General features: G+C 37.6%; 1 protein-coding gene across 1 annotated transcript in view; it reads left to right on the top strand.

Annotated features, from left to right (window-relative positions):
* PNPLA7 (patatin like phospholipase domain containing 7) overlaps positions 1–22,210 on the top strand; it is a 130,615-nt gene that overhangs the window by 4,206 nt on the left and 104,199 nt on the right. The window contains exons 5-15 of the mRNA XM_062590991.1: positions 64–146; positions 2,530–2,618; positions 3,062–3,202; positions 4,657–4,816; positions 5,853–5,933; positions 10,938–11,066; positions 12,449–12,529; positions 13,624–13,768; positions 14,689–14,781; positions 19,293–19,393; positions 20,311–20,469. Of these exons, the coding sequence (XP_062446975.1) occupies positions 64–146; positions 2,530–2,618; positions 3,062–3,202; positions 4,657–4,816; positions 5,853–5,933; positions 10,938–11,066; positions 12,449–12,529; positions 13,624–13,768; positions 14,689–14,781; positions 19,293–19,393; positions 20,311–20,469 (1,262 nt within the window). The remainder of the gene's footprint in view (positions 1–63; positions 147–2,529; positions 2,619–3,061; positions 3,203–4,656; positions 4,817–5,852; positions 5,934–10,937; positions 11,067–12,448; positions 12,530–13,623; positions 13,769–14,688; positions 14,782–19,292; positions 19,394–20,310; positions 20,470–22,210) is intronic.

Raw genomic sequence — 22,210 nt, forward strand, 5'->3', positions numbered from 1 at the left:
GCTGCTCTTTCTCCTTAATGTAAAGCTGTAGGTGGCTTCTGATATAATGCTTCTGTGTTCTAGAACAACTGCAACCACATGTGCCTCAATACAGATTTCGCAAGAGAGACAAAGTGATGTTCTATGGGCGGAAGATCATGAGAAAAGTAAGAACATCTGGCACTGGGGATGAAAGCAAAGATCAAAATCTAGTTTGGAAGGCGTTGTAAACATTGAAGTACTTTACCTGCTTAGCCTGGCCCAGGACTTTTAGCCTATTAAGTTTCACTGGAATTCTGCATGATTTGCTAATGTGAACAGCAGTAGCTTCTTCTGGCCGAAACTTCCTTCTTTCAATAATATTTTTGGACTTTGAGGATGGTGGTAAATCAATGAATATCCAAGTACCCTATGGAGCTGGTAGTTGATTATATATTCTTGAGGCACGTGTCCTTGTGTATGTGTGTGAGCTGCACTTTGGGAATGATGAGTACTTGGCAGTAAGAGTGTTCTCCTTCGTTTACTTCCCCTAACTGCCTCAGAGTAACTGATGCTACTTTTCTGCATTGGAGTGCTAGCTGAAGCAGTCTGAGACCAGCAGCTCAGCAATAAAAAAAAAATTTTTTTGTTTATATGCAGGGTTATATTCAAAATATTTGTCAGTGGTTTTATTCAGGATTGTCTCTTTCAAAGAGTGACCTCCAGTATTACTCCACCCCTCAAAAAAAAAAAAAAAAAAAAAAAAGCTGACATCTTCTTTCCTATGTGAGGAGATGGCCTGTCTGTCTTTGGAGCAGATAATTTTTATTTACCTTTCTACAATTTACCTGCAAAGAGCACTGAGCACTTCAGTGTATGAGCCTAAGATCTCTTAGACTATTCAATTGCAAATAGGATTTGCCAAACTATCTCATTAGAGACTGTTCAAAGGGAGATACCTAAAGACTGACTTCTTTACCTTGGATTGAAACAAGAAATACCACCCTTGCCCTCTTGTTCCTGTACTGATCTTGTTCCTGTCCTATTATTCTGAAAACGCTCTTTAAGAATCTATTTCAGCATGGGCCTAGTTTGTTTCTAAACTAGATCTATGTAGAAATAGATTCTTAAAGTCCTCTTTTAGAACAATCCTTCAAGCCTATGGCTGCCTATCTGACTCTACTTTTTCCCCTCTCTCCTCTCCCTCTGTAATTGGCAGTACCACGGTTCAGAAGAATTCCTCTTTTCCCAGGGGTAAGGCGTGACAGTGTCAGTGGAGAGATGTTACATTTGGTTTTGTTATGAGCTTGCACAATAATGCCTGGAGCTCAGGAGGTTGAGGTGACTTTCTTAGTGAACATTTCCTGTACCAAAATCTACATAGTAACTTTTTAGTGTTCCTGGCCCACTTTTAGTAAGCATAATGCTATTGATAAACCTGGCTTTGAAAAGCTGCCTCTTACTCTTGTCCAGGTGTGTACTCACATTGTCAGTGTGTTTATAAACAACACATGTAGGAAGGAAGAATCCAATAAGTAATGTTTTTATTTGTTATATCTAGTTGAGGAGTACTTTCTTCTGAGCTACCGTAGCAGGTTTCTGCCTCATAGGCCACAAAACTTAGCTGAAGTGAATGCAGATTCGTAGATTTAATGATTAGGAAGGAAATTATTCCCTTAACCTTGCATTTACATTGCAGATTGGGCTTCATGATGAACTTGGCCAAAAACATTCAATGCAAAGAAACAGTGTGTTACCTGAAACTTCTTAATTTTAGTGTTCTTTAACAGTAATTTATATATAACACACATAAATGAAGATGCTTAGAATTCCATATGGTAAGATCATTTCAGCTATTTCTTTATTCTTGAGCATTTAGACCTTACTTTCTACTTCTATGCCTGATAGAGACATAGGCTATTACAAACTAAACTCTGATTATCCTTTCTGTATTTTTGGTAAAATACCAAGATTTTACTTAATGATTCTTGAAAGGCCTGATGGAAACAAATGAGTCTCCAAACTAATTAAAAAGTTTTTGGTTGGGAAACATTTTCCTGGGATTCAGTTTCTTGAGAAACAAAAGGAGAGCTGGTGATGGTCTGGAGTTTTCTTGATCTGTGGTTTTTACATTTCTCCAGAAGGTGGCACTCAATTATTGTTAAAAATAAACAAAAGCATTACTGCGTGTCCATATGTTGCTACAGCTTGTCACCAGCTCAAAAATGACTCAGGCCCTAGCTTTAGCTTGTTAATGTTGTGTGTTCTTGAGTGAGACCTGTATAACTAAGTTTCTTCTTTTTCTTCTTTTTTTTTTAATCATCCATTACCGCTGTAGTAGTTCCTTATTGAAATGGAAGTATACTTCATTCTTCTTTCTAAAAAGAAAGAGATCCTGGAGCAGATGTTGTTCAGTCTTCCAAAGTCTTATATGAATGTGTCATTTTGTTCATGTTCTAAAGATCTGGTAGAAAAGTGGTGTCCTTTGTAGGATCAGAACTGGTGTGCTACATCTATAGCTAGCTATCTATATTTTTAGGTAATGTTTTTGTTTTTCTTATCTCGTCCTAGGTTACAACTCTTCCAAACTCTCTGGTTGGGAACACTGTGCCTCGCCAAAGGATGAGAAAGCGGGCAAAAGTTTTATCTTTGGCTAAAAGGTATTTGGGATCCTGGGAAGAGGAGAACTTAAGCCACAGATGCTGCAGCATGAGATATTACAGGAGATGCTGGGACCTCTCTCTCCTCTTCTGTTTCTTTGGGGTGTGGAGCCTATTCCTAATGTAGCTCTCTTCCATAGCTATTCTTCTTTCACAGTCACTTGATGTTTCAGCTTTACATCAGCCTCGTATTTTACTGGGAAATTTGTTGAAATAGAGTGGCTGTCCACCTAGTGCTGTCTCTAGTCTTGGTGAAGAAAGGAAAGGAGCAGTCAGAGAGTGGGCTGCTGCTGCTGTGTCTACCTGATAGTATGTAATGTGGTATGGCGTACATCTAGCATTGCAGTCTGCCTGCAGTGTCAGTATGCAGCCCATTGTTAAGACTGAAAGGAAGAGACTTACTGATCTTTCTGATTTCTGTCTATTTTTGCTTCTCTCTGTAGGATTCTGCGTATTAAGAAGGAATGTCCAACTCTGCAGCCAAAAGAACCACCTCCCTCTCTGCTAGAGGCAGATCTGACTGAATTTGATGTGAAGAATTCCCATTTGCCATCAGAAGTACTGTACATGCTTAAAAACGTTAGGTAATGTTAAATGGAAAAATAAATTTGAAATTTGGTTTTGATGGATGTTAAAGCGATATAAATACTCAGTAGTTTATGTAAAGTGTTAAGTTTTACCATTCTGTAGTCAGACTCTTCAAGAAGTTGGCTGAAAGTTCAGCTGAGGGTAAGGAGGGAATAAATCTAACTTTATAGAAACATTAAGAAAATAGCTGACTGCATAAAGAAAAAGGTAGTTTAGTCCAAATTTGGAGATAATGATGATAAAGCTTTTCTAACTTGAACAGATTTCTGTTAATGCATTTTTTAAAATTCCCTTTAGACTGTTTCAGACATTTTTTGGTACAATAACTGGCACCGTAATTGGCAAATGTTAATTGGATAGTAGACTGACAGGTGTCTGAACTGCAGGGTTTTTTTTCCTGCTCTAGTTAAAAAAAGTTACAGAAAGAATCAAAGTTAACTTGATCCTTAATAATAAGGGACGGTTTTTGTGCCCGTTCAGTCAGTGGTTGTATTGCTGACACAGGAAAGATGATGGGATTTTCAACTCTAATTCTGGTTTTGTTTGGTTGTATTCAGCCTTTTCTGTTATGATCTAATTTAGTCCTGAAGGTCATAGTCTTTGACTCTTTGGTAGTCTAATAAAGTTGCTATTTAAGTCATCTTAACTTTCCACTGTGAAATTATGATCTCCTATGACTAATTGACATTACAGTAAAATTTGATTGATTGATACTGTTAATGTGAGTGACTAATTGACATTACAGTAAAATTTGATTGATTGATACTGTTAATGTGAGCTAATGGAGCTATGTCAAGGGCTCTTCCTATGCTGTGCACTGAATGATCTTTTTTTTTTTCCTTTTTTTTTTTTTTTTTTTTTTCTTTTTCTGTCTGCCCGGTGGTGACTGACTAGTTTCAGTACTTCAGGAGTCCAATTGCACATTACTTGCAAGACAGAGTTTTCCAAACTTATGGATATGTTCAAATGTGGACTTTTCCCCCGTTGTTTTCAGCATCTTATATGTTCTGGTTACACTGGCATGGTAGCTGTACTAAAACAGAAAGTTCCAAAGGGTGACTTTTTCATAAAATGTGTGAATTTGTTGTAGTTTTTTATTTTATTTTATTTTTTTTTTTTTATTTTTTTTATTTCTTCCCCCTCAAAAGCCATGCTAATGTATGTTTGTGGGGGACTGGATATAGTTCCTTCTGAGCCTGCTGGCACTGCCCAGAGTGCTACTCAAAAGGAACTCCAGTATTAAGTTTTCAGTGTTTCACAGTACTTCTGCCTCAGGGATTCTATCCCTCTTGTGGTGCTATTGGACTACCATGCTACAAATACGTCTGAGGTTCCTCTGCTATTTGTGCCTGGAAGCTTGCTAATTTAGGAAGAATATTGCAAGGGCAATGATAGTCTTAAGTTTCTCTGCAGAAGAGAGAAGATTAATATTTTGTTTTCTTTCCTGCAGGGTTCTTGGTCACTTTGAGAAGCCTCTTTTCCTGGAACTGTGCAAGCACATGTTTTTTGTGCAGTTGCATGAAGGTGAATACATCTTTCGTCCTGGGCAGCTGGATAACAGCATCTATGTCGTGCAGGATGGCAAACTGGAAGTTTGCATACAAGAAAGTGTAAGAATAAACAGAGCTGTGATTCTTGAGCTAAATCTTTTGGCGTAGGGTATAGGTTGGCATGAATCCTTAAATGTTGATTAAGCTTAAACATTTGAATCATATGGTGCTTTGGAGGAGGTTACTTCTAACCCTTTAGGGCCATAATGTTTATTAAGGTCAGGGTTTTGAGCTGTGATTCCCCCCTGTCTTAAATGAGTGAGCTAAACACAACGCTGATCAGATGTTCAAAAGTGTCCTCACAGTCTCTAGCTGCAAAGAATGGTGGTTGTATAAAATAGGTATACAGAGCAGGAGAGTGGCAGTGGGAGAGACCAAAAATACTTCACCCTCAAATATTTAGCCTGGTAGTTAGGGAAATTCTCCTGGGAGTTAAAAGATTTAGATTCAGGTTAGACAAGGGGGAAAGCAACTTGTGTTGTGGACGAGTCCTAAAATGTTGGGCCTTAAAGTCCCTCCTGCCAATTAGTTTCCACCTGTGCCGCTTTCTTGACTGAACTGTTCAAATGTAGCTTTAAAATGGAACGATCTTCTGATGCGTGAAAAAGCATATGTTTGTGTTTACAAGTTATCTCAAATTTGCTGATTTCTATATATTTTTGGATTTGGCTGTTCCTCATTTGCATTGACTGGCAACATGTGTAATCCCTCAACAAAGGGAGCTAATTCTGTGTCAGAATGAAGGATTTTTTTAAAAACAGTAAATTACAAAAGTTACAAAACCCAAGCACGTCACATCTCCCCCTAGGTAAAACTGGCTTTTGTTTTCTTTTCATTTACCACTCCCTCAACTGCATTAAGTATTCTTGAAGGTCTTGTGGTTTTGCTTCTGTCACTTAGAATGGTGGTTTAAAATCTTGGTGTGAGTTAACACACTTCCATCAGAGCAAAGGGAAATCTAGGGTCTAGTTCTTACGGGGGACCATCTCTGTTAGGATTGTTCAGTATCTAGGAGAATGAGAACAAGTTAAGCTTTCTAAATAGTCCATGTATACCTGTTAAGTGTGTGTCTGTATCTTCTATCCTATTCTTGCAGGATGGCACAGAAGTGGTTGTTAAGGAAGTGCTGGCAGGAGACAGTGTCCACAGCCTTCTCAGCATTCTTGATGTTATTACAGTAAGTTTTTGAATGTGCAGGATTTTTGCAGCGCTGCTTTAATGTCAGTGAACCTGTCAGGGTGAAGTAGAATATTTGCATATTGCTAGGAAAGAATCGGAATGGCAAATGTTTTTTTGGTCGGACCTTTTCCTCCTTCTGGGCCTTCACAGCTGTTAACTTAGCTCTGTGGTATGTAAATTGGTTGGGAAACATATAGCTTGACAGTGTAACGCTGGCCAGTTCTTAGCAATGTTGCTGTTTAGTGAAAGGATTTATTTATTTATTTATTTATTTTTTTTAATGGCTGGTAAAACGAGGTACAGTTTGATTTGTTCAAGGTCACGTAGGAATCAGGAGGAGGACCAGTCTAGGACCCAAGATTCCTGGGTTTTACACCACTTGATAGATTACTAATGAATTTATTTTTATCTGTTCTAATTAGAATAAATCTGATGGTTCATATTATTGTAATTATACTGTGAAACAAGCTGATGAATTTCATTTTTTTCCTAATACGATAAAGTTGCCGGTGGCCATCTGATGATTGTGTTCTCTGGTAGGCAACAAAATGAGCCAAATGGTAGCTGGTCGTATTTATTGTGCAAATTAGTGGTGTGTATTTTCTTTCATCTGGAATTCTCATGACTGTTCTTCTGAAATTGTCACTGTATCTGTTTAGGAGTTGAAGGTAGTGAGTGTATCATATTCAATAATATGTGAGCATTTGAGTGCTTACTTGAATGGTTTTGATAGCTGAAGGAATGAACGAAATACAAGAGAGAAGCTGTTCACATTTGAACTTCTGCCATGTTTCTTATGCTTCACTATCCCTTGTTAAATGGTACCCTTATTCTAGGTATGTCATCTTAATGATTCTGTTAAATGTTCTTTGCCAGTTTTAGATGCAAGTAGCTATGTGTACATGTGTATATGTGAATATGTATGTATATGATTTCCATAAAACTTATCAAAAGTGGTACACAATTTTTAAGCTTAGTCACACTTTCTTCTGTAGAAAGTAATGGCATATAAATAATAGTTGGATTGTACAAGACTGGTCCCTGCTCTCAAATCCATATGAAAAGCAGAGTTAGAAGTATCTTTGCCCTCATTACTTTCACCAGTACCTGTTCTTAATGACAGCATTGTAAGAGCAGGACTGCCATATGGAAACTTGAATTCTAGTCATCACCTTTTCCTATTTTATTTTTGAATAAACAAACAGAAAATCATCTTATCTAACAGAATGTGAGCTTTTTTTTTCTTTTTCATTTTTGTTAGCAGGATGGTTACCATTAATTTTGCTGACTACTGTTATTCTCAACCTATCACTTTTATCTTGCTTATTAGTTATCCCACTGGTGAATCAGAGAATGTAAATTATCGAAAGCATGTTGAAAAGAGTTGTCGGTGTGCAGAAGAGTATGTATCAGACAACCTAGCAAGTTTTCCTGCTAAAATAACTTCTTTTCATTCATTTTTCACAACTCCTTGGTTGTTTCCCTGCTTTGTGAACTGTTTGTTTTAGTTTTACCTTTCCTCTTTGTTACACTCTTTATTGACTTTGCTTTTAGGATTAGCATGAAAATGGTCATGTAGTGTTAATCAAAGTAGAGCAGAACATTCCTGAGTTGTTGGATGAGTTTTAATTTTATGCAGACACCATAACCTGAACTAAGTCTCAGTAACTGTACTACCAAATATATAGCTCTGAAATAAGACAGAATGGATTCAGAGAGGCTTCAAGCTCCCTGAGGTGGATTTGTGATTTCTTTTGACTGGTTTCATAAGATAGGACATCAGATTGGGCCACTACTTGGTTGGGAAATGTGCAAGAAAACTGTTTTTGCTACAAGAAGTGGTGACCAATTTTTGTATTGGAAAAGTCCCTCTAGATCTACTTAAATACAAAGATACCTGTTCAGATATAAGGGACTTGTTCTATATTTCACTTTTTTTGAGAACAGATAAATATTACTCTCTTAAAAACTCACAGCATAAAGTGAAACTTCAAGTTCAACTAGATGTTAGCCCTTTCCTGCTATTTTGGAGTAATTATGTGGCGTAGTCAATGTGATTTTGAATTGATACTGCCTGAAATTTAAAAGAAGTCTCTAAACTAAATGTTATTAGAGTTTGGGAGAATATTTTCTGCAGTTGTTCCTGAATGCTCACTCTCTGCCTGTGCCTTTTCCTGTGTACAGTCAGATCTATTTCCTGAATGAAGAATATTCTTTCTGAGTTAAATAGGACAAACAGAGACTGCATTTGATGATGGTTGCTGGAGCTTTGGGTTGTAATATTCTTTTGTCCTCCAAATGGAGATGGTGTTTGGAAAACTGAGAAGGTGGCATAGTTGAAAGGTTGAGGAAGAGACTGGGAGGAGTAATGATCAAATGCCAATGATTGAGGGGGAAAAATGAAAGTCTGAGGAGTAAGAGAAGCTTAAAAATCACTTGGGTGAAGGTAAGCCCAAAGGGCTCAAATGCTTTTAAAAGGCAATGGACAAGACAGATGAGGTTATAAAGAAACAATTGATTTTTGCAAGAACTTTGGGTTTACAGTCATGTCAGTGTAGCATGGAGGAAGAGGAAATCCAAATAAAAGGAACGTGGAGGATTCACCAGATCTTTAGGAAACAAAGGAGTTACCACTTCCAGTGGGAGGACATAAGGCACCTCTCTCTCTCTCGTAGCAGTTTCCTTAGGCAGCTTTCTTTGGGTTTGGCCCTTGGCTGTCATCTGCATTCAGCTATGAGTTTAGTTGTGACGTTTGTCACCTGCAGTATTTAAATTACTCTGTGGGTCTTGGAACAAGACAGCAGTAAGTAGTTATCTGCACTGTGGACAAAAAGTTCCCTGTTGAAAAACACAAGTTCGCTACTGATTATAATTTAACTGTTCCTTGTGATCTCAATGTGTGATTGTAAAATAACATAATTTGAGCATGGTATTCTCCATGCTGCTGATTACATTATATTTGAGAGAACAGACAATTATGGAAGCATTTCCTCTTTCCATTTCTCTGACAGCTTTTAGCATGTGCCAAACGAATTACACGTGTTGGTTGGCTCTTTGAAAAGCAGGCTGCTCTCATGCGAAGCTTTAAAAAAGGCAAAATTATATGCTGGAAAACTGGAGGGATGGGCTGTTCTTTGGGAAAAAAGACTACTGCATCATTATCTGTTATTATCCTTAAACTGATTTTCGGCAAGAATGTCAGCTTTGGTCTATCCTGAAATAAGCACTGTTCATGGCGGGGGGGGTGGGGGGGAAGTAGTCTCTGGATAGAGTGCAGAGCATATAGATGTGATGTACAGTGCTTATTTTGCCCTTTTGAATAAACATTATGGAATGCTATTAAACTCAATACTTATCTTCTGTTTAGCCACTGAAGATTCATTTAAATCTCTCCTTTTTTTTTTTTTCACTGTTTGCTGTAGAGATTGGTAGAAAATATAGTTGATGGGAACATACGTGATATATTTTTATAAGTGGAGTGTATACATTTCTTTTCCATTTTAGTACATGAAGAATTCTTTAAACTGACCTATAAAAGAGGGATGTTGTCTTTATTTTAGGTATGGCGAAAGGACAGAAATGCCATGTGTTAGTTTCTTTACTTAATTAAAAGAATCTCATGAAAATTGAGGAAGCCTTGCTCTAGACTATAGGTCAAAGAGGTGTTTAAAATTTCAAATCTCTGCAACTTAAAGCTATTAATATCATCCGTAGATTTTATGAAAAGGTCAGCTGAAGCTGGTATAATCAAGAAATTGGTTTCAGTTAATCTAATTTTATTCCTAGAATCTGCTTCTTCCTGGCTTCTAGATCAGCAAGGCTGGCAGTACTGTAGTTTTATTTTCCAGAGGGTGACAGTGGTATAAGACATATCTTCTTTGGTGTTTGTGTATTCTTTAGGCAGAAATTCTTTACATGTGAATGATTGCATTCAGCTCTTTAATACTCTAGATGACCTACAGGTCATTTCATTTATAATCAGCATTTTGTATTGGTATGTTTAGCATTTGAAAAATTTGCCTCCTACTCAGGAGGCATGAAAGCTTCATGAAAGCAAGGCGACTGTGTAAAAGCAGAGACTCCATTTCTTTTTTAGCTCATGCTCCATCTGACAAAAGGATTCCTTTTATTTTTGAAACGTTACCTAAATCAGAGAAACCTTCCTTGTTTTGGTGGATGAATTCGTGGGTGACAGATGTTCTTTTCAGCATCTCCTGGTGGGATAGAAGGGGCATTGGCTGGAGCCTTCATCAGTATTTGGCAATAGCTGTTTTTGTAAACATGTTTTTTTAATTCAAGGAGGGAAAATCCAGAAACAGAAGCTTGCCTTCCAGGGTAAAATTCTCTGTATTTTACTCACTTATAGTTTTGTCTTTCACTGATTTGCTGATCCTTCATCTATTGTCCTCGCAAATCAGGGTAGTTAAGGCCTGTGTTTCTCAAGTAAAGGGAAGATGTTTGACTTTGTCATTTGGATTTTTTTTTTTTTTTTTTTTTTGAGACCATAAGAAGTATGCCTTTTAGTCATATTCCATTGTGTGTATGTATAATTGATATTTTTTTATGGAGTCTATTTTCTATATTTTTCCTGATTTTTGGGAGTCTAAGATTGTTATTGCAGCAATAAAATCAGCAAAATCTTTTTTTTTTTTTTTTTTCCTGCTATTGGGATTAGTTGGAAGCTAAGATACTTCTGAAGCTTGCTTTCGCCTAAGAGTTGACAGACTAGCCAGTTCCTATTAACCTGATGCACCTTCTTGTAGCTCTTATTTCTCTGCCTCTGTCCCTGCTTAATGCCAGTGAAATTACCTGTTTGAATTCGTCTGACCACACTGCCCTCATTACACCATCTGTAGGTCATGGAGTTTAAGTTCAAGGCCTTTTGTGGTCAGATGACATATGTCAAACATATGTAATATCCATGTAGAAATTTGGGAAGCTGTTAGGAAGAACTGGAGCAGATAATCAGTGGAATAAACTTATCTCCAAAATTTTCTGATAGGGTCATCCTGCTCCCTATAAAACGGTCTCAGCCCGGGCAGCCACTCCGTCCACAATATTGCGACTTCCAGCAAGTGCCTTTCAAGATGTCTTCCAGAAATATCCTGAAACACTTGTTAGAGTGGTACAGGTAAGCTTTGTTGTTAAGTAGAACAACTAAAAAAAAAAAAAAAAAAAGAAAAAAAAAAAAAAAAAAAGGAAAAAGAAAAATTAATCATCATGCCAAGCTCAAGATGTGAAGAAGATATTTTAAAGTTCCAGCCCGTCCCTTTACAGGTATGGAATTGTTTGGTGTACCTCTTCTCAAGATTTGGGCTAGTTTAAGGTGACCTGCTATTCCCCCCACTTACTGATCTCAATGTTAACCATGTACAGGAAGAAATAATTCTTACATATACATTGAATCAGTTTCTGCATGTGACAAGCCCTTGAATCAGCCTGACCTGCGCTGTAAGCTCTTTGGTCCCGGTGGGGGTAGCATGTTTTTGTCTGGGCTCTGCCTTGTGCTAATATACTGCAGTTGTTTCAAATTGGCTGAGAGCACGGGAAGAAAGAGTTGCATTTTCTGAGAGCAGACTGACCTACCCTCAGAAGCTGCTTGTTGAGAGGGGGCTGATTCTTTGTAAAATGAACAAAACTCACACTGCCATGTGAATCTACTTCAGAAGCAAATGTCGGTGCTCAAGGAGAAAGCCGTGTGTTTTAGAGCTTTAAGCTCCACTGCTCTTGCTTTGCAGGAGCTTAGACAGTTTTCAAGTGAGCAGTGCAGATATGTCTTGTATGTTCTGTAAGTGCAGGGACAAGATACCGTGTATTAATGGTTTATGTTTGGAGAGCTTGAGTGGCATGTTGTCTCGCGGTTCAAATTGAGTCCATCTGACTCGATCAGTCATTCTGATTGTTCTTTTGTTTTACTATCACTTCTAAATCTTTGTCCTTGCTACTGTTCTGGTGTCTGGATGACTTATGGGTGGCACATTAACCTCCTAATATTGATGGTATAATGATCTGTTCTCCTGAACCAATTTCATTTGCTGAACGAGGGATGATACAAAAGACAGGATGGCATGAAAGTGCGAATGAGCTCAGGAAGGTCAGATTTGATTGCTTTCAGTGGCAGTGATGTCTTAGTGCCAGTTTAAAGTGTTTGTAGAGCAGTAGCCCAGTGTAGGGGAAAGTTGAAATAATTTTTGTAATGAGGAAGGAAAATTGAAATAAATGCTTTTATTTCAAGGCATGTTTAATATTAACAGGAAAAGGCATTATTTGGTGTTTGGGAGTAGGTCTTTTGGGATTCTTTGCTTATACCATCAAATTGCTCTGAAATTTTTGGTAAATCACTTGATTTATCTGTGCCTCAATATATCAATTTCACTTTATACTGCCTTAGAGTGTAGTCCATGCTTTTATAAAGTGCCTTCATGTCCTCTGGTGCATGACTACTTAAATGCAAGAATGAGTGTGTGAGAATATTGAATGCATTCCTGTTGTCTCTCCTTTTTCCGTTTCTAGATCATCATGGTGAGGTTGCAGAGAGTGACATTTCTGGCTTTGCACAACTACCTTGGCCTGACTACTGAGCTCTTCAACTGTGTAAGCATGGGATACGTTTTATTGCTCTTACTCTGCAGCCTGTCTGTGACTTAGCACAGAGGTATTACTTGTTTCAGAAGATGGCAAGCATGAACTTAACTAGAGCAAATGTTGCACATTAGTAATGACAGTACTGGAGTGATAAAGTGGTTGTTATATTCAGTCCATAAAATCTAGTCTACACCAATACCTGGGGAACTGGAGGAAAGAAGGGGGAGGGGAAAAAAAGGCTAACATTACAAAAATTTGAAGCACATCACTTCTGAATGTGCTGGTGCATTAGTGTGCTTCAGCAAGTCCTGACATGCATTAATTATACTTTGCCACTTCTACCTATAACAGTTCAAAGGCTGGTAGTTAAACTGTATCTTGAGAATGCAGTCTGCCTTTGGGATTGCTGATGTAATATCACTGCATGTCTTAAAATGAAACTATGCAATTTGCGTTATTACTTTTTCTCAGCCTATTTTCTGACATTAACTCCTAAGCTCTGAAATGTGTGAATGGGTGTCTCTGGGAGAGAGAAACAGAGATTGATCATATATGTGATCCTATTCATGTGAAAGAAAATGAACAAAAAGGTAATTCCTTCAGCTGATAATGATGGAGAACCAAAGTGATTTCCATTTTAGTTTCTCCTGTTTGCTTTCTCAGCAGATGAGCTCAGTTCACAGATTTAAAGGTCACTTTACCTGTCTTAGATTTTGCAAAGCTGTGTTCTTTGTATTTTTTCCTCATTATCACTGTTTAGAGTTCAGTGACTGGAAACTTATTAGGTTCTTTGGATTATCTGGTTGAGAGCTATGTTCTTCCTAATGTGACTTCAGGAGCCCTGTCTTGTTGATGGGAGTATTGCTTTTTCTGTGAGCTATTTTGTCCATTTTGTGTATGACTGGTGAAGCTCTGAACATAGCTTGAACACTACTTTAAAACATGTATTTTAACTGGGAAAGGCCAAAGAGTCTACTTAGTGACTCCACAGGTATACTGTAAAATGTGACTTTCCGCATACTTATCTTGCAGCACAGGTGTCAGTGGATACCTGGGTGCATCTTTTACACCTTATTTTATCATTTTCACCTTGCTTCTTACAGCAAAGCCAAGCCATCCCCCTAATCTCAGTGGCAAGTGTAACATCTGGAGGAAGTTCAAACAAAGCAGTAAAAAGACAGATATCTAATGTATCAGAGGAAGAGCGTGGAGAAAAGTTTGAAAAAGCTGGGGATGCACCAGAAATAGGTAATGTTTCTAGAAATGTGTAATAAGTGTCCTTAAATAAGTGGTATTTTGCAACTGTACTCTTCATCAGAGGTTTTTTTATTTGCTTAGAGCAGTTGAGGATTGTCTTAACAAATTGGTCTGGGTTTTCAAGTCTTTAGATGGTCCTTAACGTTAATAGGAGGGGTGGTGGAGGAAAGAAGTGTCCTAATACTGATTTGATAAGAAGAATTGGAAAAAATCTTGTATTTGGGATAATAAAGCAGAAGAATCACTGCATGTGAGGAGGCTTTTGGATTGAGAATCCTCTAGAATCTGCATAGAAACAGAGTGAAAATAAAGGCAGTTAAACAGAGATATGGAGTAGTCTCTTCTTTTTCAGAGGTGCTTTTAGATGTGTCCTCAATTATTTCCCCTTTTCTGCTGTTTTCTTAATGCATTTTGTGATACTTTGTGAACATATCACAAATGTCATTGGATTTGTGCTTGGTAGTCCTGGGAAGAAAAACAACATTACTTCACAATAGGTTGCTGCCAGTGTTGCTTTTCCAGGTCACAGCTGAAGTTGATTGTAGAATCAGGAATAAATGCCTGATCTCTTGAGTTATGACATAATATCTTAAAGATAAGGTTTGTTGCATGCTCTTGTTATTTGAGCAAATAAATCTCAAATAATGAGGAAGAAGAAATTTGTGGGATTAAATGTCTATATGGAAGTTGAAGCTAGGAGATAGTTGGAGTTGAATTTTGCTTTTGAATAAAAAAATGTTAATAAAATCAAAATGAGGAGGCAGATTTAAACATTTAACATTTAAACACTGATAGTTTAAAAATTATTGAAGGCTATATTTAAATTCAAAAGTGAATAATAGAAAGTTCTTACTCTCAATGTAGTTTGTTTTGTTAGGGAGTGCTTTGTAATTCTCGTTCCTAAATTTCAGATGCACTGAAGATCTCTGGTACAGAAAGCTCTGAGCACGTTTTCAGAAGAAGTTTTTCTTCACCTCCTTCTTCAGGTTCAGCAGAGGCTCCTGGTAAGTAATGCTTAGGAAAATCATGGAGAATCTAATGTATCTAATCATATGGGATCCTATCATATGAGAGGATGCACATCCTCTGGAGTATTGTGTTAGATAATCTTGTTTATATTAGGTAATCATCTTCAGGTAGTACTACTTCCTAACTCATGAAACATAAGTCAGACACTTACTTTCTGGAGTAACAAATGGGCTTCCAACATGACTTTCAGACATCTCCCCAGTAGACGTTGTCCTCTGAACGTATGTTTGGGTTGGCTTTATAAGCGAGGTAGAGAAACTACCTTGACTTTAAATGCATCGTAGAAGGAAAGCATCTGTCTGTAGGTAGTTGTATACCACTCTCGCCATCTGAGACAGTTATAAGGCCATGCTTAGGTCACTGAGCGATCATGGAGATACTGTTTATCTAGAAGTCATACAGAGTTTAATCAGAGGAATAAAGGTACCCCAGATCCATTAGAAGATACACGTACTGCTTACATTAATTATTAAATGGTTTAGGAGATAACACGTATCAGGGATTAGAGGGGAGGGAGATGGGGAGAGCAGGATGGCTTACCTTGAGATAAACTCTCTGACACTACTTGCTATCAAGTTAAGTTGGTGGCGTATATGGAAGAGAGGAATGGGTAGCAGATTCTCTTGCATATTGCTTCATTTTTTAACCACGGAGAAATAATTCGCTTCCCCTTTAGTTTTTGCTATACAAATGTACAGTATCTCAGTTATGATTTTTTTGATAACTTCCATGTTATCAGTCAGAGGGATGGATGTGGCAGAGAAGTAGGATTTTGGCTAATGATAAGTAAACCATCCGCCTGAGCTAAGGAAACGTAAAAGGAAAATATTGAGGTGATGCATGCTAGGTTTGGATTTATTTTCATAGATTGTTTTTTTGCTATGCATTATGGACTATACCAGCAGAATTGACTCTGTGGTGAATTAAGTAATGCTTACTTGCTTCTTGGAACATGGCGATTTTCTCACTAAGTACTGTAGTTCAATGTGATTTGCTGATGCAGCCCTGTAACATTTTTAAGGTAGCATCCCTGCATGTTGTTAGAGCCTTTTCGTGGAAGGATCCCTGCGTATTTAACAGTGAATCTGTTTATTTGTCCTTCCTTTCTCCTTTTATGTGTCATAAGAGTTATGTTAGGCTACACAGAACTTAGCAGGGAAAGAAAATTAATTTTTACTGACAGAAGAGCATAACTAATTGGCTAGTTATAATTCGCCTCAATTAACAGAGATGATTTCTACTCACTGGGGTGAGGCTATAGTCACTGTTTAGCTTGCACAGAAAGGATCTTGATGTATTTAGTAAAAAAAGATCAAGATCTTGTTTTGGATTCTGCCCCACTGCTATACTATGTATTCAGACTCCATCAGGATATTGATTATATTGATTGTTTATTCAGAGAAAGGAGAAGCGTCTGTTACGAGAGTCACGTGGGTGCTGTTATCTCAGCATCTTTTTCTTGCTTGGCTGCTTGGAATGGACAAAGACTGCCAAAAGCAACTCTGAAGAAAACCTGATTGCCTCAGTTGGTTCTAGGGTTGGGTTGTGATTTTTTTAAAACTTCTTTTTGTTTTTTTTATTTTTATGGCTATCTAACATGAAACAGCAGTTATAGGCTGAGGGTAAGCGATGAAATACAATCCTGTCGGATTGTATTAGTCTACCTTTTAAGCACACTAACCCTTTATGTGGAGAAAAGTAATTATGCCTGTGGAATATGTAGGCTGGTAGATAAACAATGAGGGTCTCCTATATGTGCTAACTTCATCAAAGTGGTGTTGCCTCTGGAAACGAGTCTTCCGAACTTAATTCCTGCGGGTGAAGTAGCAGTTATCTTTGTCAGGAGATAAGAGAAGCTGATTTTTCTTTTTCAAAACCAAACTGCCCCTGCCCTACGGCGTCCACGCAGGAGTGTAGGACCACGCGCATGAGGAGGCGCAGGTGGTTCAGTGAGCGAGTACTTAGGAGGAGGGAGGCGGCCGAAATCCTACCAGCGAATATGTCGGCTGCCGTTGTTTTTGCAGCGACTTCCCCACCAGCAGTGTGTGGGACACCGGTGAGCATGTGTTCATCAGGCAGGATTGCATTCCACTCTGAGTTTCCCACTGCCTTCTGTTCTTTTGAGTCAACAGTTCTAGTTAGAGCTTGTTCTGCTATATCCTTTCTAAATCCCATTTCAGCAACATGACAGTTTAATTAATCACTGTGTGGGAAGCTTATATCTACAGATTGAGATAAAGACTTCTAATTTGAACAGAAGTCTAGCAGACATAAACTTCAGCTCTTAGTGCTTCTGCTTTTCTTCTCTCTCTGACTTTTAATATGCAGAGCTATGCAGAGGATGCTTTTCATGCCTACGTGCTCTTATCAGATATGTAGGTTTAACCTAGTAAGTGTGTGTTTAGATTTAAAGTGCACTTGGTGTATTAGGATTTAGTAATTACGCTGATACTTTTTTGTGGGATAGTGTAATTGATAGGCAGTTGAATCAGCCTACATGGAGTTCCATGCTGCTATTTCCAGCATCTGGGCTTTTTTGTTTACAACTAATTTAGGAAGTTCCAAGTTGCAGTATAGATATATGCAGTGTATGAAATTTAGTGAGTAGCATGGGTTACACTTCTCCAGTTTTGTAGGTTGGAAGTTTTGCTGATGATAATCTTTGAGTCAACTTGTCGTGTTTTTTTGTTTGGAAGATGGTCACTGAATAACATTATAACCCCACTGGCAAGTGTGGATTTAGTATGTGTAAAGACTTGTTCATATTTGTAGATAAGATGGAAAAATGGAAGAACCAGGTCTGAATTCCTGGGACAGTGGGATTCTCTCGTGGTCTGAGTAGGGGTGAAGATAGGAGTCAGGCTCTTTCAGGAATAGAAGAACTGTATTTTTAAAATTAGATTTCATGAGCAGGTAGTATTTTCATTTGATCATATTTAACAAGGATCAATGTAGGGTAACTCCCTACTTCCAAAAGCTAACTTCCCAAAGATCAAGGAAATTCTAGGCAAGCATGTGTGTAACGTGTATGTTTGGGGGAATTCAGAGTTAAAAACTTGGAGCTTTTTCAGAACTTATTAGCTGACTAGATTCAACAGTCAAGAAAGAGAATAGCATTTCCCATTTTTTTTTGGCAGCAATTTGTATTTAAAAAGTGTAATAAAATGTAGTAAGGGAAGAAAAAAGGCGTAAGAGAGAAAAATTGAAATATTCTAAAAGCAGTGTATTTGAGATATGTTACACAGAAATGCAGTAAGAATGGTTATAAGTGTATTCATAAATTGAGACTGCAATCTCTGCATCATTCTTAACTGTTTTGCAAAGATAAACATTTCTGTTGTGAATTTGCACGTCATCAGGCTGAAGTGCTAGAATCCTATTCAAAGTAATTAAACAGGAGGTGTTTCCCAGTTATGTTTCAGTAATTAATCATCTCGGGTAGAAGATGAATGGGACAACTAAGGAGCTGTAATTCTGAGATGTATTAAAGAAGTAATAAGATAGGAGAAGTACAGAGTAGCAGTTGTTAGTGATTTCAGTTTTGTGAATCAAATAAGTGAGACCTGCAAGAGAATTCTTCATGCATGAAGTGCATTGAGAATTTGGACAGGTTGTATAAAGATCTGAAATGATTTTAGCAATGGCAGAAAGCAGGACAAATGCTTCCTGGGCAGGAACTCTAGGAAGTTGCTAATCATTGGGGCCAAAGTAGCTCAGCTTGGAGAGTGTTAGACTGAAGATCTAAAGGTTCCTGGTTCAAGCCCAGGCTTCAGCAAAGGGGGTCCTTGTTGCTCCTTCTCTGGAGATATTCAAAGCCTGCCTGGATGCAACCCTGTCTAACATGTTCTAGGTGACCCTACTTGAGCAGGGGGATTGGACTAGATGATCTCCAGAGGTCCTGTCCAACCTTACTGATTCTGTGGTAAGAATATAATCACAGAATATAATTCTATGATTATATTGTCCCCATGAAAGCTCCTGCAGTGTATCAGATATGAAAAGTTTTTTTTGGTTTAGTGGAGAAAAAGCTGATAAGAATCATTTCCTGGAAACCAAAGATAGGTTATTTCACACAGACAAGAAGGCACAGATTAAAAAGAATAATAATTTTTAAAAGATAGTGGGAAACTCATAAGAAAAATCTTTCAGTGCAGAATACTTGCTTTCTCCTGGACAGTGTTAAAATCCAGAACAACTGTCTCTTGTCTAGCCCAAAATTATCAAACTTAGTACAAAAGTGGATGTGTGAATTTTGGGACTCACTGTATACATAAATTCAGATGAGATAGTTTAAAGTTCCCATCAGACCTTCCAGGACAAATAGAACTAGAAAATAAATCAGAACTCAAAGATGCCACTTTCTATTTAGTCTTAAACTTCAGAAAGAAAAAAGAAATGTTCCTAGAGTTCATATAGCTTCAGCTATCTCAGAGAAGCTCTAATAATGGAAATGCTTAAAAAATAAAAATTTTTATTTTACTTGTAGGTAATTCCAGCAGTGCTAAGTCAGATATGGACATGGCATATGAAAGAGCCAGAGTGCACTTTGGCTCAGAGGACACTGCCAGCAGTCCTTTTGTGGGCAAGGTAGGTCTTCTCTGTTGGAGATTCTACCATTTTTCTTGTGCTGCCCTTTACCTATCCTTATTCTTTTAGTGATTTGAATGCTTACTTTGAATGCTTTCTCACTTTGAAACTTTGCCCTTGCATGTATTCAGCACTGTATGAGTTGTGATGATTGATGTTCTTGAATTGGTGCATTTTAAACTTGTAGCTGCTTCGGTAGAATTTTGTGACTAGGCTTTTTAGTGAAGAGCTTGAAACTGGAGATTTCTGTGGCAAGCAATAGCAAAGCATGTGGTGCAGCTTCTTGATTTTAGACATTATGTTCCTATGACTTGTGAAAAAGATTATTTGGAAAGGTGAATTTGTGAGATCATGTTTTAGTTGTGAAAACTACTTTGCAGCAAGGAATTCAAAACTTGTATCTACCTGTAAACTTTCTAGTTGGGTTTTTGGTCATGACTTATATATCTGCTTTTCTTTTTCTGGTGTGCTTTTTTTTTTTTTTTTCCCTGTGTGACTAACCTGAAAGTTAAGAGCACAAAAATGTGCAATTGAGTTATAAAACTGTACAACCCAAAATCTGAAAAGAAATCGTGGCTCAATATTTGGCCTTGATGGATGTTTTCTTTTACACCTCTTTTGTATACTTTGTTTTGATTGCGTTCTAGTTCTATGAAGCTGGCAGCTGCCCAGTTTGTGAAGAGTCTTACTATTCCCTTGTGCAAGCTGTGAGGAGTACCTGTTTGACTTGACAGTCAAGCTCTGCAGAAAAATACCCAAAATACCCAGCTAATTAAGTTAGTGAGCTGTTGCCTTTTTGGAAACCAACTTTTTTTTAGGCCGCCAATGGGAGAGCACAGATGATGTTGCCAGCTTTTGCTAGGTAGGTGCCAATTACAACATGTAAAAATGACGCTTGGTTTATCTGTTCTTTGCAGTCAATATTGAAGAAGACTGTGACAGTGACAGAAACTCCTTCAGCGGTTTTCCATTATACTGATCGTGAGCTTGCTGTGCAAGATTCCTGTAATAGTAAACCTATTGATGCCATCTTTGAAGCAGCAAAGAAAGATCTTTCAACCTTGATGAAACTTGATGTAAGTTATTGCAGGAAAAAATGGTTGCCTTTTCACTTTTCATCTCATTCTTCCGGACACTAAAAAGTAAATTGTCTCCCTAATACATTGTAGACTGCTGAATGCTTTATTCCTTAGTCTGTTCAAGTTATTACCAGGACTAAAATAAATCTGAATTATTCTGCCATTTGAAAAGACCGTACTGAAATGCACTGCATGAATCTTTTCTTACTGAGTACAGATTTGTCCCTGTGAGAAGTAAGTATACAATTTCTGCTGCATTGTAATTTCATGCTCTTGCTGACTGTGAAGGAGTTGTTATGTAAAGGCATTCAGGTGGTGGCTGAATTAATTTATCCTATTGGCATCTAAATACCTCGTTTGATTTCAGAACAGAATATCTGTATTTGAGCATTGGTTATGTCTACCATCTTTGATGCTCCGTGCCCTAACAGCCGGCTTCTCATCTTTGATATATGAGCGTGGAGTATGGAACATGCCATGTGCCCCTCTTCCTTAAACATGCTGCAAGAAGGAATGAAACAGCTTTTTATTATTATTATTATTATTATTATTATTTCTTATGAATCCAGCTGCATTTCATTACAGCACTTCAGAGGTGTGTCTGTTCATGCAGCTAATCACACAGTTTGGGAAGATTGTGCCTCTAAATCAGTTATAGATGTCCTGGTTTTATTAGAGTATACATTTCAATAACTGAAGTCTGTTGATGCTGTCAGAGCCTTGGCACACCTGCTGCACTCTCCTTCTTGGACTTAAGGACTCTCACCAAAGGACACTTGCTTTTCTGCTAGCTAGAACTTAAAAAGATTTTATTTTTGGGTTCTCAAATTCCTAATTTCTAAATTATTTCTGTTGTAACTTCAAACTCTTGGTCGTGGTCTTTCAGCTGCGAGTAGTGAGGCTCTGTATACCTGCTCCGTGTTGTTGCTTTGACTAAGACATGTGGTACTGTCTCTTAATCTGCAGCAGATGACTGTCTTGGTGCATTCATTTTCAGTTTTTCAGGCATTTATATCAGCATGAAAGGCTACAGACTTTTTTTAAAGAAATTCTTGTTACAGATGGAGTAAAGTAGGACTATGTTCTTTCATCTGTTCTGTTCAGCCTTCTGTTCATGGTAAGACTGGCCTCAGACTTCTTGGCTTGTGACAAAAGTTTGTATCGAGTATGTAGCTGATAGTTTCGTATTTAACCCTAGCAGATCACATGCAAAAAAACCCAAGATTGCTGAAGCTACTAACTACATCACACTTTCTTTGAATCTAGAACAAATTCCCAGTAACAAACAAGCAAGCAGATTAATCAGAGTTAACTGGAGCAGTGTCTTTAAAATGCGGTATCTACTAGGCATTATTTTTAACTGGAGGATCTTAATAATAGTGGGGTAAGATAGGCTTTTCAAACTCTGATATTACAGCAACTCAATTTTTCACAGGATAATAAGAATCTAGTGAAATGTAGCCAAATGCTAAGAATTTTGCTTAAAGATTATTGTTAATTTTTTCTATTAAGAATAGCAAAAATTGATTCTTCCACAGGCAATGGAGTGTAGCTCATTGTTTAAAGTATTTATATGCAGTACTACGTACCTCAAAGAAAAAATGAATTCTGTAAGCATTTATCTTAAAAATTATCTTCTGTTTCTTAGCTAACTAGAGGTGTTTTAAAGTGCTATTTTTCAGGCTAGCCAACCAGTATGAGTAAAGTCAAGGTATTTTGATGGTAGATAGTGAGAGAC

Source organism: Rhea pennata, chromosome 18 (assembly GCF_028389875.1).
Source record: "Rhea pennata isolate bPtePen1 chromosome 18, bPtePen1.pri, whole genome shotgun sequence".
Lineage (NCBI taxonomy): Eukaryota > Metazoa > Chordata > Aves > Rheiformes > Rheidae > Rhea > Rhea pennata.